This window comes from Thermothelomyces heterothallicus, assembly GCF_042370625.1.
Source record: "Thermothelomyces heterothallicus CBS 202.75 unplaced genomic scaffold P884_scaffold_9, whole genome shotgun sequence".
NCBI classification, from domain to species: Eukaryota; Fungi; Ascomycota; class Sordariomycetes; order Sordariales; family Chaetomiaceae; genus Thermothelomyces; species Thermothelomyces heterothallicus.
Window position 1 is genome coordinate 591,750 of NW_027192570.1, and position 14,570 is coordinate 606,319.

General features: G+C 55.9%; 5 protein-coding genes across 5 annotated transcripts in view; 3 read left to right on the forward strand and 2 right to left on the reverse strand.

Annotated features, from left to right (window-relative positions):
- The window catches only part of P884DRAFT_198905 (Up-regulated during septation-domain-containing protein), a gene marked incomplete at both ends in the record, with an annotated part of 2,464 nt that extends 1,584 nt beyond the window's left edge, over window positions 1-880 (forward strand). The window contains one exon of the mRNA XM_069438192.1: window positions 20-880. Coding sequence (XP_069298184.1) covers window positions 20-880 — 861 coding nt within the window. The remainder of the gene's footprint in view (window positions 1-19) is intronic.
- Window positions 881-2,850: 1,970 nt separating this feature from the next.
- Window positions 2,851-4,455, reverse strand: P884DRAFT_284588 (uncharacterized protein; the record flags this gene model as incomplete). The annotated part of the gene is made up of 2 exons (XM_069443723.1): window positions 2,851-3,796; window positions 3,962-4,455. 2 exons carry the CDS (start codon window positions 4,453-4,455, stop codon window positions 2,851-2,853), a joined length of 1,440 nt encoding a protein of 479 aa, XP_069298185.1.
- A 1,287-nt stretch (window positions 4,456-5,742) lies between these two features.
- P884DRAFT_258862 (putative nitrilase) lies at window positions 5,743-7,011 on the forward strand. Its single transcript, XM_069441285.1, has one exon. It carries the CDS (start codon window positions 5,856-5,858, stop codon window positions 6,945-6,947), a length of 1,092 nt encoding a protein of 363 aa, XP_069298186.1. The 5' UTR covers window positions 5,743-5,855; the 3' UTR covers window positions 6,948-7,011.
- On the reverse strand, window positions 6,994-8,724 carry P884DRAFT_242166 (Spermidine/spermine synthase). Its single transcript, XM_069440261.1, has 4 exons — window positions 8,688-8,724; window positions 8,330-8,622; window positions 8,001-8,241; window positions 6,994-7,677 (listed from the first exon to the last, which is right to left on the reverse strand). The coding sequence occupies exons 1-4, from the start codon at window positions 8,695-8,697 to the stop codon at window positions 7,400-7,402; spliced, it is 822 nt and encodes a 273-aa protein (XP_069298187.1). The 5' UTR covers window positions 8,698-8,724; the 3' UTR covers window positions 6,994-7,399.
- A 3,908-nt stretch (window positions 8,725-12,632) lies between these two features.
- On the forward strand, window positions 12,633-13,959 carry P884DRAFT_277134 (guanine nucleotide binding protein, alpha subunit; the record flags this gene model as incomplete). The annotated part of the gene is made up of 5 exons (XM_069443043.1): window positions 12,633-12,753; window positions 12,831-13,015; window positions 13,075-13,232; window positions 13,299-13,557; window positions 13,615-13,959. The coding sequence occupies 5 exons, from the start codon at window positions 12,633-12,635 to the stop codon at window positions 13,957-13,959; spliced, it is 1,068 nt and encodes a 355-aa protein (XP_069298188.1).
- Between the last annotated feature and the right edge of the window lie 611 nt (window positions 13,960-14,570).

A 14,570-nucleotide genomic window follows, 5' to 3' on the forward strand; every position in this document is an offset into this window, starting at 1 on the left:
CTCTGACGTGAACACGCAGGAACTTCGCCACCTGGACGAGCGCACTGAATACCTCCGGCACACATACATGTCTCTCCGGTCGGGAAGGCGAAACCTCCACACGCGCGTCTGCCAGTACCTCCGTTCCGCGCGTACAGCCAAGTTCAGCCACGAAGCCTTCCTCAAGCAGGAGGAGGCCCTTGCGGAGCTTGATACTTCGATCGACGAGTGGGCCAGCAAGCTTGAGCAGGCCGAGAACCGACGTACTCGGGTCCGCCAAAAGCTCCTAGAGCATGTCGCTGCCGCCGTCACTCTGGGTTCGCCCACCGGAAGCATCGTCGGGGTCAGCGAGAGCCTTCAGCTTGCCCTCGGTGTCGTCCGGCCTCTCAACGCCGCTAGCATCTCCACGCCGCCTCGGAGCCCAGCCAAGGCTTCTTTCACGCCCGCATCCTCTTCGTCGCCTTCGCCACACCGGGCTCACGTGCCGTCCACAATTCTGGAGCAGCCTCTGGTCGAGGAAGCCGCCGACATGGATACCAACGAAGCTGCCGAAGAGGGATCAAAGCCGCGCCGGGCCGAAACCATCCGGGTATACGCCGATCTCGACATTCCCGCCCTGCTAAAGGACGTGGAGAACACCATCGCCAACATGGGCGGGCCCGACCCCTCGGCTGAGGGTTCTTCTTGCACGCCGCTGACGGAAGCCGAGCGACGACAGATCTGCCGCACCCGCAGCCACGATGCCCTGAACGGTGGCGCTCCTGCTAGGAAACCTCCGCCTGTTTCTAAGCTCGCCGAAAAGCCGTCCTCCTCGTCTCTAACTTCATCTGCCACCGCCCCGGCACCTGAGCCCGCTCCCCAGGATATTTTCCTTACAAGCGCCGTCTTCAAGCCCTCCTGAGGGCAGCCGTCTTACACTTGACATATCCGTCAAATTTTCGTCATAGTCCTTGACCGGACGTTCTCACTTCTTCATCGTTTTGTCATGAAGACCCTCACGTTCCTTTTGATATTGCATTGCACGATGTTGCGGTCGAGCATAGTACCATCACCGGCATTTCGTTCCTTGAAGCATTTGCACCCCCGACGCCACCTTTCTCGTCATTCCTTCGACCTATTTATTTTATTTTTCTTTTACGCAACTACTACCTATTACGTACGAACGGGTGGCCATTTACCATCATCGGTCCTACATACACACGGAGTTTTCCTTTTTTTTTTCTTCCTTACGTTCTGTTTAGCTTTACTCTCTGTTCTTGTACTTTAGCATACCCGCGGGTTCCGGCGTTGGGCGCTCCTAACATCATCTGTTGTCGTTTTCGATTCCAAAAGGATCGCAAACCTTTTTAATGTCATCACGGCCGGAAACAGATACCAATGATATCCCAGTGTGCGCTTGCAAAGGAGAGGGTGGCCGGCAGAAAGGATACCGATGACACCGGCCGCCGGGGTCACTTCGTTTCTTTTCTTTTCTTTTCTTTTTTTTCTCTTTTTTTCATCCAACAGTAAATAAATAAAAGAACAAGAAAACAAAAGCAAGGGGCTTGGCAGATGGCGTATGGGGCTGGAAGGGCTGGACCAAAACGGGAGAGGAAGGGGTGGCGTCAACGGAACTGCGGGCAGGTGGACACATACATAGGTTAATGCATGTGTTTGGCTCGGTTCAACACGTTGGGAGGTCAGTCAACGAGCAGGTCAAGGCGCATTGAGCTTGGTGCCACAGAAAAGCCGAATAAGACTTTCAGACACACGCGTTCATGTCTCTTCTCTCGTTTCTTGGTGCATGATATCAGCTTTGATACGGGCCACACAAACCACAAGAGAGAATAGCCCATACATTCGAACTGCGTGCAGAGTTGCTTACCTACATCTATGTACGAGCACACATACCTAAGCCGTACATGCCGTATCGCTCTAATGTGCCTGTCACGTTTCCGTACCTAATACAGTATGTAACATACAGCAGCAACTTCCTCTGGCTGCGCTCGGACATCCATCCGGTCCCATATCCCCTCGCCGATGACATCCAAGCCTTGACTTCGGCCTTTGCCGGCTAACTTGGCAGGCCTCTCGCCCCGAGTCATGTCTCCTGTGTAGAAGTACTTGTGGGCACAGCTCGAGACCGAAGAAGGTCCGTAGTATCTTTGTCGTACCATGTATTGGTGCACAGCTCCGATCCCGCTTCCCGCCTTCTTTCCAGGGTCCCCCGTGGCCTACTGATACTCTGAAGCTTTCATGGTAAGGGTACGCTTACGTCGATGGCCCTTGCCTCATAGGACGAGAACCAATGGGAGAATACTCGCGTTGTCTAGCTCAACTTGTGCGAGAGAACTGGCCTGCTGGTGGCGTGCTTCAAGTTTAATGCGTTGGGCGGTGCCTCCCACAAACGGGCCGTCGAGAGGTTCTAGAACACAGGGGCACAATATGCTCCTGTATGCGTGTACACGTCCGTTAATTGTAGTGTAGGTTCTCGAGGTTCTCTCGGTTTCAGCCAGCTTCTACCGCTTCAGGAGGCCGGCGACGTGCTGATGACTGATTTAGACGTTGATCATCCGGCAGATCCCACTCGGTGACAGTCGAAGCCCATGATGATAAAACAAGTTGGACCAGCACGGGGTCATGCTATCGTGGCAAGGAGTCGGCTCATCCCAGGACGAAGCTTGAGTTCAGCAGTGTTAGGGCAAGCGGATGCCAGGATAGCTGGAGAATCACCGCGGCATCCGCCTAGCAAGTTTCAGAAGTTGCTATCCGAAGTCAGCTGACGTGAAGTACAGTACAAGGGCACGTCAAGCTCGCCGACAGTAGCCACCAAGGCCGCGGCCGCAACCCACAGAGTGAGGAAACTAAGCCGGCCAGACCGGGGACATCCCATCAGACCAGATCAAGCTTCTGGAAGAGCGACTTGGAAGCCTTTCTATCCTTCTTACGCACCGACCCTTCGTCGTCATAGTCCTCGATCGGATCGCTGCTGTAGTTGGGCAAGGCCCGGATATCAGCCCGGCCATCGTTCGCTCGCTTCCTTGGGCGACCCCTTCCCTTTCTATTCAAAGTGATCCCGAGGCTTGGCCTCACGGCACGTTCGGTTTGTGTCTGTTTCGATCTGCTCCCTACAAAGACTTTGGGCTGACTGAAGCGAAAGTGAGCCACCGATCTTCCTGGTTCGCTCGATTCCGTGGCCACGACCATCGAGGTTGTTACCGAAGCCGCGGCGGCGTGTGACACTGATGTACTGGTATCAGCAAACGTAGCGGACCTATCGCTCTCTGAAAGGTCGTTGGGACTCTCATTATCTGGAATAGTGCTAGAACCAGCAATAACTCCAATCTTCGAGTCATGAGCAGAGTCATTCGAGGTTTCCGTAACATCGAATCCTGTTCCTGTTGATGAAGGAAAATATGTAGCCTCGAGGCTTCCGGACACCTCAATGGCCGAGTATGACTCCGCATTCCTGGATGTTTCGTTGTCACAGCATGTAGAGAAGGTGCCGACTGTTGCCATGTTGCTGTTCCCGTCGGATTGGAGAGCCTTGTCATGAGAGACCTGAGAGGGCGGTGTCTGAATGCTCCGTGTTGCATCATGTCTCGCTTCTTCAAATGCTGCTTTACCGACTGCGTCACTATCATCATCATTGCCGAAAACGAATGATCTCCAGGCCTCCTCCGGATCGGGTCCATCCGATTCTGCATAGACTTGTTGCTCAGTTAACCGTGGCTGGTGATCCGAGCTATCGGGGTGTTTGGTGCGACTGACTGCTCTTCTCCCATCGCTAGCAGCGCAGTCTTCTTTCTGGCCCTCGACCTCGGTGGTGATATTACCCCTGTAGTCGTCGTGATTGGAGACGGAGCTTGTCCGCTCCTCGCGGTTCTCAACAATTTCCGTGCTGCCCTCTTTGCTCACCTCGGAAACATAGTGTGCTGATGATGGTGTGCGACGTATTTGAATGTCTTCCAACTTCCGAAGCCTGTGGACTAGCTCCTCGTACCGATATAGGATTTTCGAGGAGTCGCTAGAACTAAGCAGTTCGCCGGTGTCTTCTGATTGTCTGGTGTCAATCTGATGTGAGTCTCCTGGAGTGATTTCTCTCGCTGGGAGTGAGGGCGGAAGCTTGGCCCGCTGGGGCGGGCGAAACTCGCTAATTCCAGGGCTGACACGAGGCTCCAATGACACTCGATTTCCTTCAACGGCAACCCGGCTGCTGACGGGGCTGCTGGGCTGAGCCAGCCAATTGAACCACTTGGTATTTTCAGGTTCCTGGGAGGGCGGTACGGGAGTCTCAGCCCGACCAACTTGAGCCATGACAGTGCCGGTATGTTCGGAGTCGAAACTCTCGAGATGAAAGAACGATTCAGGCACAGGTCGTATTGAAAGCGGGTGGGAAAATTCGGGAAAAGAAACTAGGGTGCGACCCTCTGCGTCGCTCGAGACGCAGCAACGCTGTTCTCCTCTCCCTCCCTGGTCATCGGATGGTTCTCTCATGGGCAGCAAAGATCGCGGGTACACCTTGTCTGGCGGGGAACCCGTCGCAAGATCACCTGAGGGGGTGTCAGATCAAACTTGCCGCAACCAAAAGCGGAATCCCTTACCATATTCGCTCTCGGGTTCTACCGGCTTCCGGTGGCCGCTCTGGTACGCCTGCGAGCTGGGGACTGAATCCGAGGCCCTCGATTTGAGGATGCTGGAGGTCTCCCCTGGGCGTTTCTCCTGGCTACCAATCTGGATTATTACATCACCGCGGAGTAATGAATGCGCCTGCTGTCTTCTGCGCTTCAACGCATTGCCCTCGCTAACGATGTGAGGTCGCTTCTTCCTGGTTTCCTGTAGGCTGGACTGAGGACTTCGATCCTGTGACCTGGTGTTTGAAGGGGTTTTTGCAGATGTTAACAGAGGCTCACGGGAGGACACCTAGTCCTTTTTGGCAAGCAACTTCTGCCTCATCCGCTCCAAGGCGTCCTCGTCATACTCTACCTGGGGGCTGGTGACGGTCTTTCCACCTGATCTTTCCTGGAAGAAGCGGCTTATGGTTGGCAGAGGGTTGTCGTCTGTCTTCAAAGCGTTTTTGTTTTGTTTTTCGCTCGTCTCAGTCCGTCTACCGCTTGGCCTGAATGAGGCTCGGCGCCCAGACGAAGAACCAGACCTCCTGGAGGCATAAGAGCATTGGGAGGAAGAGGAGGGACTGCCGCACTGTTGGAGGAAGGATATCGGGGGATGCCCGTTCTCTTCGGCAGCCTTGCGTTCAGCAGCACGAGCACGTGCGCGAGCAAAGTATTCCTTCTGGCGTTGACGGGCTGGATTGACCTTGCGCAGCCGGCCACGGTTGTGGCGGTAAAGACTGCCCTCGGTCCAGTTCATGGTGCGATCTGAAAGCGGATTAGAGCAGAAGCACCTAAGGAAACCACCGGACAACAAACGCTATTGGACTCGATCGAAAAAAAAAATAAGAAGATAGAATTTCAGAGTAAATCTCCTAACTTTCATTTGCCCGATTCAATGGTTAGGTTTCGAGTAGAACGCCGCCGAGACACCCGGGGTTTCGAGTGCAGCGTCTCAGTCGCAGAATGAGGTGGTTATCGAGAGGGAATAATCTTGCACAGGAGGATATTCACTTTAATCTTTTTTTTCTCAGATCAGATTTCACTTGCCAGTGCTGGTGGGATTGTTCCTGCCGGCCTGAGTGCCTTCCGTTATCGACTCAAAACCACAATCGACGCCGCTTGCGCGTCAACGATGGGACGGCCCGGCGCGTTCCTGCCGAAGTTAGCCGCGACCCGACTTGGGACCCGCTTTAACTCGAAGGACCCCGCGCCGATGACCTTCCGAACAAACAACTCCGCCCGGAGCACACCTCACATAATCCCCCCACCCCGCTTACCTCCGCGATGCGGGCACCACCACTAGCCTGGAGGACATTCCGCGTCCTCTCAAGCACGCTCAGCCGGGCATCAACCCGCCATTCCCTCGCAACACAACCTCTCCCACCATCATCAGCGTCCCTCTTCTTCCGCACGATGGCGTCATCCGCCCCGCACTCCCCCGTTCTCAAGCAGCCCGTCAAGATCGCGTGCGTGCAACTCGCCGCGGGCCCGGACAAGGCGGCCAACCTGGCCCACGCCGCCGTCAAGGTCCGCGAAGCCGCCGCGACGGGCGCCAAGATCGTCGTCCTTCCGGAGTGCTTCAACTCCCCCTACGGATGCGACCACTTCCCGTCCTACGCCGAGCGCCTCCTCCCATCCCCGCCCTCGCCCGAGCGGTCTCCATCCTTCCACGCGCTCTCGGCCATGGCACGCGACAACGGCATCTACCTGATTGGCGGCTCCATCCCGGAGCTCGTCACAACGGGGGACGGTTCCGGCCCCTCGGGCCAGGACGCCATCGAGGAGGGAGAGAATAAGAAGAAGAACGAGAAGACGTACTACAACACGTCGCTGACCTTCTCGCCGACGGGCGAGCTCCTGGCGACGTACCGCAAGATGCACCTCTTCGACATCTCGATCCCGGGCAAGATCACGTTCCGCGAGTCGGACGTGCTGTCCCCCGGCGACTCGCTCGCCCTCGTCGACCTGCCCGACTACGGCCGCGTCGGCATCGCCATCTGCTACGACGTGCGCTTCCCCGAGCTCGCCATGATCGCCGCCCGCCGGGGCTGCTTCGCGCTCGTGTACCCGGGCGCCTTCAACCTCACGACGGGGCCCCTGCACTGGCAGCTGCTGGCCCGCGCCCGGGCCGTGGACAACCAGGTCTACGTGGCCATGTGCAGCCCGGCCCGCGACATGAGCGCCGGGTACCACGCGTGGGGCCACAGTCTGGTGGTGGATCCCATGGCGCAGGTGCTGGTGGAGGCTGGAGAAGGGGAGGAGGTGGTAGTGGCGGACCTGGATGGGGAGAAGATTGAGGAGGCGAGGAAGGGGATCCCGTTGAGGGATCAGAGACGGTTTGATGTCTATGCAGACGTGAGTCGCGTAAAACCGTAGGATGTGCGTGTGTGAGGTTACCGTAACACTTATAATAATAATCCATCAATTCAAACGCGCGTGGTCAACTCTCGTGGATCCCGAGTTCGTATTCAGTGCACTGAGAGGAGATGGGGAGGAAGAGGGTGGAGGGATTGTTGGTGTTGGTGGGGAGGTTGGAAAGTGGGGGAGAGGACGCAAGTCTATTCTGGAGTTTATTTTGCTTCTTATTCGCTCTTGTCCAGATGCCCGCTGGGCCTTCGACGCCCTGCCGCTGTAGCAGCTTTATCTGGCCGGCCAAGGACGGCTGTCTCTGCTTTTTCCCCCAAGCAGCTCTTGCCGCATCACCTTGAGATGCTAGCTGCGAAACCTCTCTTTTCCCGGTTTAACCCCCTCCCTTGAGCAAGGCACAAACTCTCCAACCCGTTTCTTTTTTTCATTTTTTTTCATTCCCCTGGCTGGCGATTTTATCCTCACTCGAGGGCCTGCTGCGCGAAGGTGGGCAGGATGAAGCTGGCCTTGTGAATCTCGGCGTTGTAGTACCTGCACAGCTTGCGCTCCTCCTCCTTGCTCCACGTGCGGACGGGGACGCGGACGTTGCGGTTGGGGTCCTTGCAGCAGACCATGAATCCGATCTGACCCGAGGGGTAGGTCGGGATGGTGGTGTAGGCGTACTCGGCGACGGGGAAGATCTCACTGCAGTCCTTCTTGAGCTTGGTGATCAGGGGCAGGTGGAGCCATTGGTTCTCAGCTGTCGTGGTTTTCTCAAGCGTTAGTCGGTCGTGCCGAAACTGAGCTGGGGCTTATATAAACCATATGGAGGAGCCAGGTAGGATTGGGGGTTTTCTGGGAGGGGGAAAGGGAGAAGTGGCGGTGGATGACCAGGACCGGAAATCTCATAAAACATTGGGAAAAAAAATGAGGATATTTGTCGCAAAGAGAAAAGCCGAGACGAACTACCACTTGGTAGCCTCCTGAGAGATACAAGGCTGGATCAGGCATATCGGGTGCCTGGCCCGGAGAACAAGGACAGCTCCTCCCAGGTCTCGACCTTCTTGAATAAATGAGACATACAACCTTGGGTGGTGATAACGCCGCCCTCGCGGAGGGCATCGTGGAGCAGCTGGAAGTAGGGCTTCTGGAAGAGCGACTCGGCCGGGCCCTCGGGGTCGGAGGAGTCCGTGATGATGACATCAAAGGTGTTCTTGTAGTCGTCGAGGAACTTGAAGCCATCGCCGACGTGGACCTTGACCTTGGGGTGGTTGAAGCCGACGGCCATGTGGGGCAGATACTGCTTGGAGAGGCGGATGACGGCCTAGGACGTGTGAGCGACGGGCTGGACTTTGGTAGGTTCGAGGCTCCCCGGGGGGAAGGGGAGGGAATGGTGTGCATTCCAAGCATACCTCGTCAATGTCGCAGAGGATGGCCTCCTCAACGCACTCGTGCTTGACGACCTCGCGCAGGACACCGCCATCGCCACCGCCAATGACGAGAACCTTCTTGGGGTTGGGGTGAGAGTTCATGGCCAGGTGGGTGATCATTTCCTGGTACGAGAACTCATCCCGCTCAGTGCACTGGATGACGTTGTCCAGGACCAGCACGTTGCCGTGGTCGGTGGACTCGAAGATGAGGACGTCCTGGTACTTGCTCTTCTCATGATGCAGCACCTTCTTGACCCGGAGGGTCATGGCCTGACCTGCCCGGCGGAGTTAGGGATGGCCCCGGGGATCTGGGTCGACAAGTCCTGGGTTGTGCACTTACCAGGCCACATGTCCGAAATCTCGCGGAACCACCCATCTGTAGGTTGCAGGTTGTGTCAGCGAGGCTGGCTATACATTGACGGCCGGAAGAACCAGTCTAACGCGATTGCGTCACTTGACGCCCGCCCGAGATGGGCACGGCAATCAGTGATCGCGCCTGTCTGCCGCCCTCTGGGGCTGCCCTGATGTGAAAGCGCGGGGTTCCCTGCTCGATGATGGTACCGCAGCGCTGCGGAAGGAGTCGCTGGATCCCCAAAAGCGACAGCTTCATTCTTCATTTCCGAGTCAAAGGCGGGTACCATCGATGCCGGGCACGTCAGCAGTGCCAATTGCGCCGCAAGGCGTTCAAGGCGCTGTATAGGGTGACGACAGGGCTCGGGTCGAGGATGGCGGGGTAGACGTTATCGATCAAGCCCACCACCACCATTTTGGAGCCAGGAAAACGACACAAGAAAATACCAACAATACGCACCTTTGATGGTCGCGTGCGTAATGTCACCCATTTTGCGAAATTGGTTGAAGCGCGGCTTCTTCAGGAGGCTGGAACCGAAGGTTTGCGGCGGCTTGAGGAGAAGACGCCGTGAGCGAGACAGCGCCAATTTGACGCGAACCAGAGAGGTAGGTCAAGGCGGGGGGTAGTTTCGGTCTTGTGTCAGCTGCTTGACATTGAGGGGGACTTCGAGCAGGTGAATTCCTGGTGCTTGTGCAGAAAATTTTCAGTCGGTAGGCCGAGACACGGGTGAGCGAATAAAAACGTGGTAAACCCAAGAGTCGGGACCAATGATGCCCAAAGTGTGGAGAGCCGCAAAGTGTTTGTGTGGTGCATGTAAAGAGCGCGGCCGGAGTCCATGGAATGAATTGACCGATCTAGGCATCAGTCACCTGGCGGCCGCAGCTCGGCGTAGAGGGGCCTGCCTTAGCGGTGCTTCCTACTTCAATCTCAATTTCACGGAGGCATAGCATATTTTTGTTTTTGTGACGGCCGATCTAGAGAAATGCGATGGCCAAGAATGATGTCCTGCCGATAAGGGAGCTTTCTGTCGAGCCAGACACGGCCCCGAGCAGACGGGTGCCCGGGTGGGGCTCCGCTTGGCTGATTCGGCGTTCCGGGACGGAGGAGGCGGGAGGAAACAGATAACTAACGTTAACTAGTTATCAGCGCCGGAGGGAGCGGCCGAAGACACAACATCTCAGCGTCCCCGGTCCTCCCCCGACTGTGGGGTTGGCATCACGCCGAATAAGCTCTCATGCTCCTCATCTTATTTGTGGAGTTACACCTCTCGTGATGATCCGGTGGCTCTAACGTGCGCACTGCACTCCGCGGCAGTTGCCCTGTTCGTGTTTTTGCTCGCTTTTCCCCCGACCCAATTCTCTTCCGGATCTGCGCACCCCTGAGAATGGCTAGGTAGCTACACGTAGTTAGCCTGGTGGGAGTAGGAAAAGCCACTGTGCATACATGCATCACGCCACCCACGGGTCGCCATCTCACATTGAACCTAACTACAGATGGCATGAGAACAACGAGCTCGTATACTGCGTAGGTGCACTGGTGTTCTGTGTCTTCTGATCTTTGTATGTATGTATATACGTCCATACATATATACACGACGGATAACCTCTATACGGAGTAACTACACTACGCAGTACTTCGTAAGGGTTGTCTCCGTGTTCCTGGCGCGTTGGTATTCTGGAAACGTTGGCTTTCTGAAACACACGCTAAATATCGCTCGCTCCCAACCCCTGCTTGCAGAATTAGTGCACTGTGAATTTATGGAAGGCACTGTGCTGATCGATCCTTTCTTTGCAGCATCCCGCCCGTGCTGCGACAAGTCGAACGCCACAGGAAATTTTCGCAGAGATATGGAGGGCATGGTCGTGGGAAGCACGGGGAGGCAACTGACATGTCGTGTTTCGCCGTCGTCTTGCCCTTTTTGAAGGGTTGAAGGGTTGAAGGGTGGGAATATGATTACCGCCGACGATATATTTGATGAATAACTTATGCGTGTACAACTGTACATAGTAAGTAAAAGCAGCGCCTGTAAGACGGTTTTGTGGCTCAACCGGGAATGGAGCTTTTCCACTTAACTACCACCAAAGCCTGTCCTTTCAGGGGAAGGAAGCCGCAGGACATGGCGATGGGCCAGTCCGATGTCGAGCGGCAGTCCGTTCTCATGCTCCTCGCGCAGAGACCTCGCGTGGAGTCGGGAGTGGGCGATGGGACCGCGACTGCAGGTGTCGCATCCGCGGCCTCCCTTCCCTCCCAGAAGCAGGGCCTGTCATTGGCTTCTGAGCCATCCATGACCCACCGTACCGACCTCTTATCGGTCTAGCGAGCATGCACGATCTCCTGAGCCCGGGGGCGTTTTTCTCGAACTCAGACAAGGCGTCTGTCAGAGGAATAGGGGCAAAAAAGTGGCATTAGCTTGGTTTCTGGGCTGAAGGCCACGAGGATAGACTACAGCTGGACCGGAGGCAGCACTTCTCGTGGCCAAAGACAAGTCAGCAAGACGAATTCGGCTCATGCACGAATTAGTAATCCGTGGTATCCTAGCGATGCAGAGTACCTAGTGTAACGTAGTTAAACTAGTACGGTACCTCTAATCTGTATCCGTACTATGGTAGCCCACTCGTATACACTAGTGTACTGCGTGTTTGTGGCCGATGAACGAGCAGGGTCGGAAACCCGATAACTCGCGGAATCGCGCCAGGAGGCCGACCCATATGGCCAAGGATTTGATGCGGAGCTGCGCCGTACACTCAAGAGACTGCGAACTGGTGGAACGCCGTCATGAAACTGGAACGAATCCGGCTGTGATCTACGATTGCGCCGTTGAACGACCCGCGTGCGCGGGAGAACCCGAATGGGCCACTCTCTGTCGCGCACCCTACAAGACTCTGCCGCGCAGTACAGAAATAGCCGCGGGTTTGCAGCTCTGCCGCACGGTGCCCTGTGTTGATTGCACATACATACGTTGTTGGCCGCGCAAATTGGCGGCGCGGTTGGGTGCCAACTCGCACTGGACTAGAAGCACAGAAAGATAAATTAGGCGCCGGCCGCGCGATTCGGGGGAGAGACACGGGAAACAGGCGAGACGGGGACCTCATGAGTGCGCCCCACCTTAAGATACCACCTAGTGTACACCACCCCTGCTGCTTCCATGCCGCAGGGGGGCTCCATCAGAACCCCGAAAATGGAAAGCTACGCCCTGTCCCGGCATGGCTTTGGGGTGTCGCAAGCTGCAAAAGCAAAATAACGTTACCAGGTAATTGACTAACTTATCTGACCTCGCTCCGAATTGAAATCCGTCCTCCGTACAAGACGGAGAGTCTGCCTGCACCTGGGCTGCTCCGTAGTGTAACCCCCCCCCCGGCCCACTGTCCGTTGGACAGAAAGTTCAGTCAATCTCGAAATCTTTTCAATCTGTCGATTCTTCCCGCCTTCTGATGGTACGGTTGCCAACACGGCTCTGATGCTCCGCCTCTTGAAATAACTTAGCCAGCCACTTTTCGAAGGCGTACCCCCAATTCATGCTTCGTCTTATCATCCGACTTGTTTGATCCCCTTCACCACCGTCTCGGCGACTCGACGATAGGCAATTCGAAGCAGCGGGGGGGTTCGGAAAAGCCCAGTTCTGAAAGGAGGGGTCCGGGAGGCATTGCTTCGGTTCCCTAAGACAGCTCGGGCCTTGCATCGGCACCACCACACTCGTGGCGGGTTCTAAAGGGAGCCGGCTAGAAGCACTGGGTTCCTCGACAGTTGGTTCGGTGGGCGTTTCAATCGTTGTGGCATCGATCTTCCCAGCAGCCCCGCCGCCCAAACTGCGCAGCGGGAAGCTCCACACAGACGGGTAATCGACGTCAGCGAATATCGCCGGGATCTCTGGCTCCTTCGACCTGGACTCAAACCTAACCACCCGGTTCCTGTTTGCCGATTAACGCCGCCACCATGTGTTTCGGGGCCCGCGAGAAGAGCGACGAGGCGGGCGCTGCCCGGTCGCGCGAGCTTGATAAAATGATTCGCGCAGACGAAAAGCGCATGGCCAAAGAGGTCAAGCTTCTGCTTCTAGGTGCGAAATGGCGATTTTTTTTCTCATTATTTCGTATGGCGGCCGGGCCGCGCAGCTGACCTTGCGTCTTTGCACAGGTGCCGGAGAGTCCGGGAAGTCGACGGTCCTTAAGCAGATGAAGCTCATCTACGCGCAGGGGTTTAGCAAACACGAAAAGATGGAATGGAAGCCCGTGGTGTTCACAAATATCCTCCAGTCATTCCGGCTGATTGCCGACGCGATGAACGAGCTGAACATCGCCTTCGAGAACCCAGAGAACGAGGCAAGCTCAGGCCTTTCTAGTCGGGCGCCTGTCCCCACATACTAATCGGCTGTCCACAGAAACACATGGCGCAAATGATGGTCGACTACGAGATGACGGCTGATGAGCCGTTACCAGAAGAGTACTTGGAGCCCGTCAAGAGACTGTGGACGGATGCGGGCGTCAGGAAGGCCATGGAGAAGGGAAACGAGTATGCGCTGCATGACAACCTCGATTAGTAAGTGGTGGTTGCTTTGGCGGTTGTTCTGGACGGGGCATGCAGGGACTGACGGGCCCTCTACAGCTTCTGCAACGACGTGGAGAGGCTCTGGGACAAGAACTACGTCCCGACAGATCAGGATCTCCTACGATCGAGGCTACGGACTACCGGCATCACCGAAACCGTCTTCGACCTGGGCCAGCTCACATATCGCATGTTCGACGTCGGCGGTCAGCGTTCCGAGCGGAAGAAGTGGATTCACTGCTTTGAGAACGTCAATTGCCTGCTCTTCCTGGTGGCCATTTCTGGTTACGATCAGTGCCTGGTTGAGGACAAGGACGGCGTGCGTGACCCCGGGGTTTGCTGGTGCCGAAGCGAGAACTGAGCTGACTTGGGACAGAACCAAATGAACGAAGCCTTGATGCTGTGGGAGTCGATCGCCAACTCTCACTGGTTCACAAAATCGGCGCTCATCCTCTTCCTCAACAAGATGGATCTCTTCAAGGAGAAGCTTGCCAAGAGCCCGATAACAAACCATGGTTTCACCGACTACCACGGGCCACCGAACGACTGGGAGAAGGCCAGCCACTACTTTATGGACAAGTTCCGCGCCCTAAACCGCAACCCAGAAAAGGAGATCTACGGCCACTTCACCAACGCCACCGACACAAACCTCCTCAAAATTACAATGGGTTCCGTCCAGGACATGATTATCCAGCGGAACCTGAAGCAGCTCATTCTGTAAGAACGCGAAGTTTGCATCCTCGACTGCTCTTGTTTCCCTCCCCCAGGGCTGGGGAGACCCAATTGCAGGCGTACCGGATCCCCTGCTGTAAGCATCCACTGCGGACTGCTCGGCCAGCCTTGTCGGGGCACGGTTGCGCAAGGGAGCAGCAGCCGGCCCCTTCTTTTATTATGGCCCATTATCTTCTATCCTCTCTTTACGATACCAAACGTTGGTTTTTGTTAAGCTTCACATCCCCCGTCGCGCTGTTCCTAACAAGTGTATTCCTGATAGGGTCTGACCACGCACGCCCCACCAAACGCCGACGAGTCTACCATCCACGTCTTGAAAGGATTCCACTGTGTTACCAGCAGGTAACGCAGTACACCCCTTGTTTCGTTGTATATATACACTATGATACTAGCGGTCGGGCGTAGCGTTTGTTATCCTTCTTTCCCTACTTCACCTTCTCAGCTTCATTCCCCTTGTTTGAATAATCTTCTGGAAGCCTTGGATACGGGATGGGTATCGGAGATCACTGGGTGGAATTAGATGTCTAGCGTTTTTGTTTTCTCGCAAACAAAAATGGAATCATGACCGGATTGAGCCGATGCCAACGGAGCAGTACCTCG

Excerpts from the sequence above, each read along its gene's own strand:
- P884DRAFT_242166 (XM_069440261.1), bottom strand. Across the intron at positions 8,242-8,329 it reads TCCTCTGCGACATTGACGAG|GCCGTCATCCGCCTCTCCAA; the intron begins GTATGCTTGGAA and ends CACACGTCCTAG. Across the intron at positions 7,678-8,000 it reads CGTTATCACCACCCAAGGTT|CTGAGAACCAATGGCTCCAC; the intron begins GTATGTCTCATT and ends AAACCACGACAG.
- P884DRAFT_258862 (XM_069441285.1), top strand. The coding sequence starts at position 5,856 with ATGCGGGCACCACCACTAGCCTGGAGGACATTCCGCGTCCTCTCAAGC.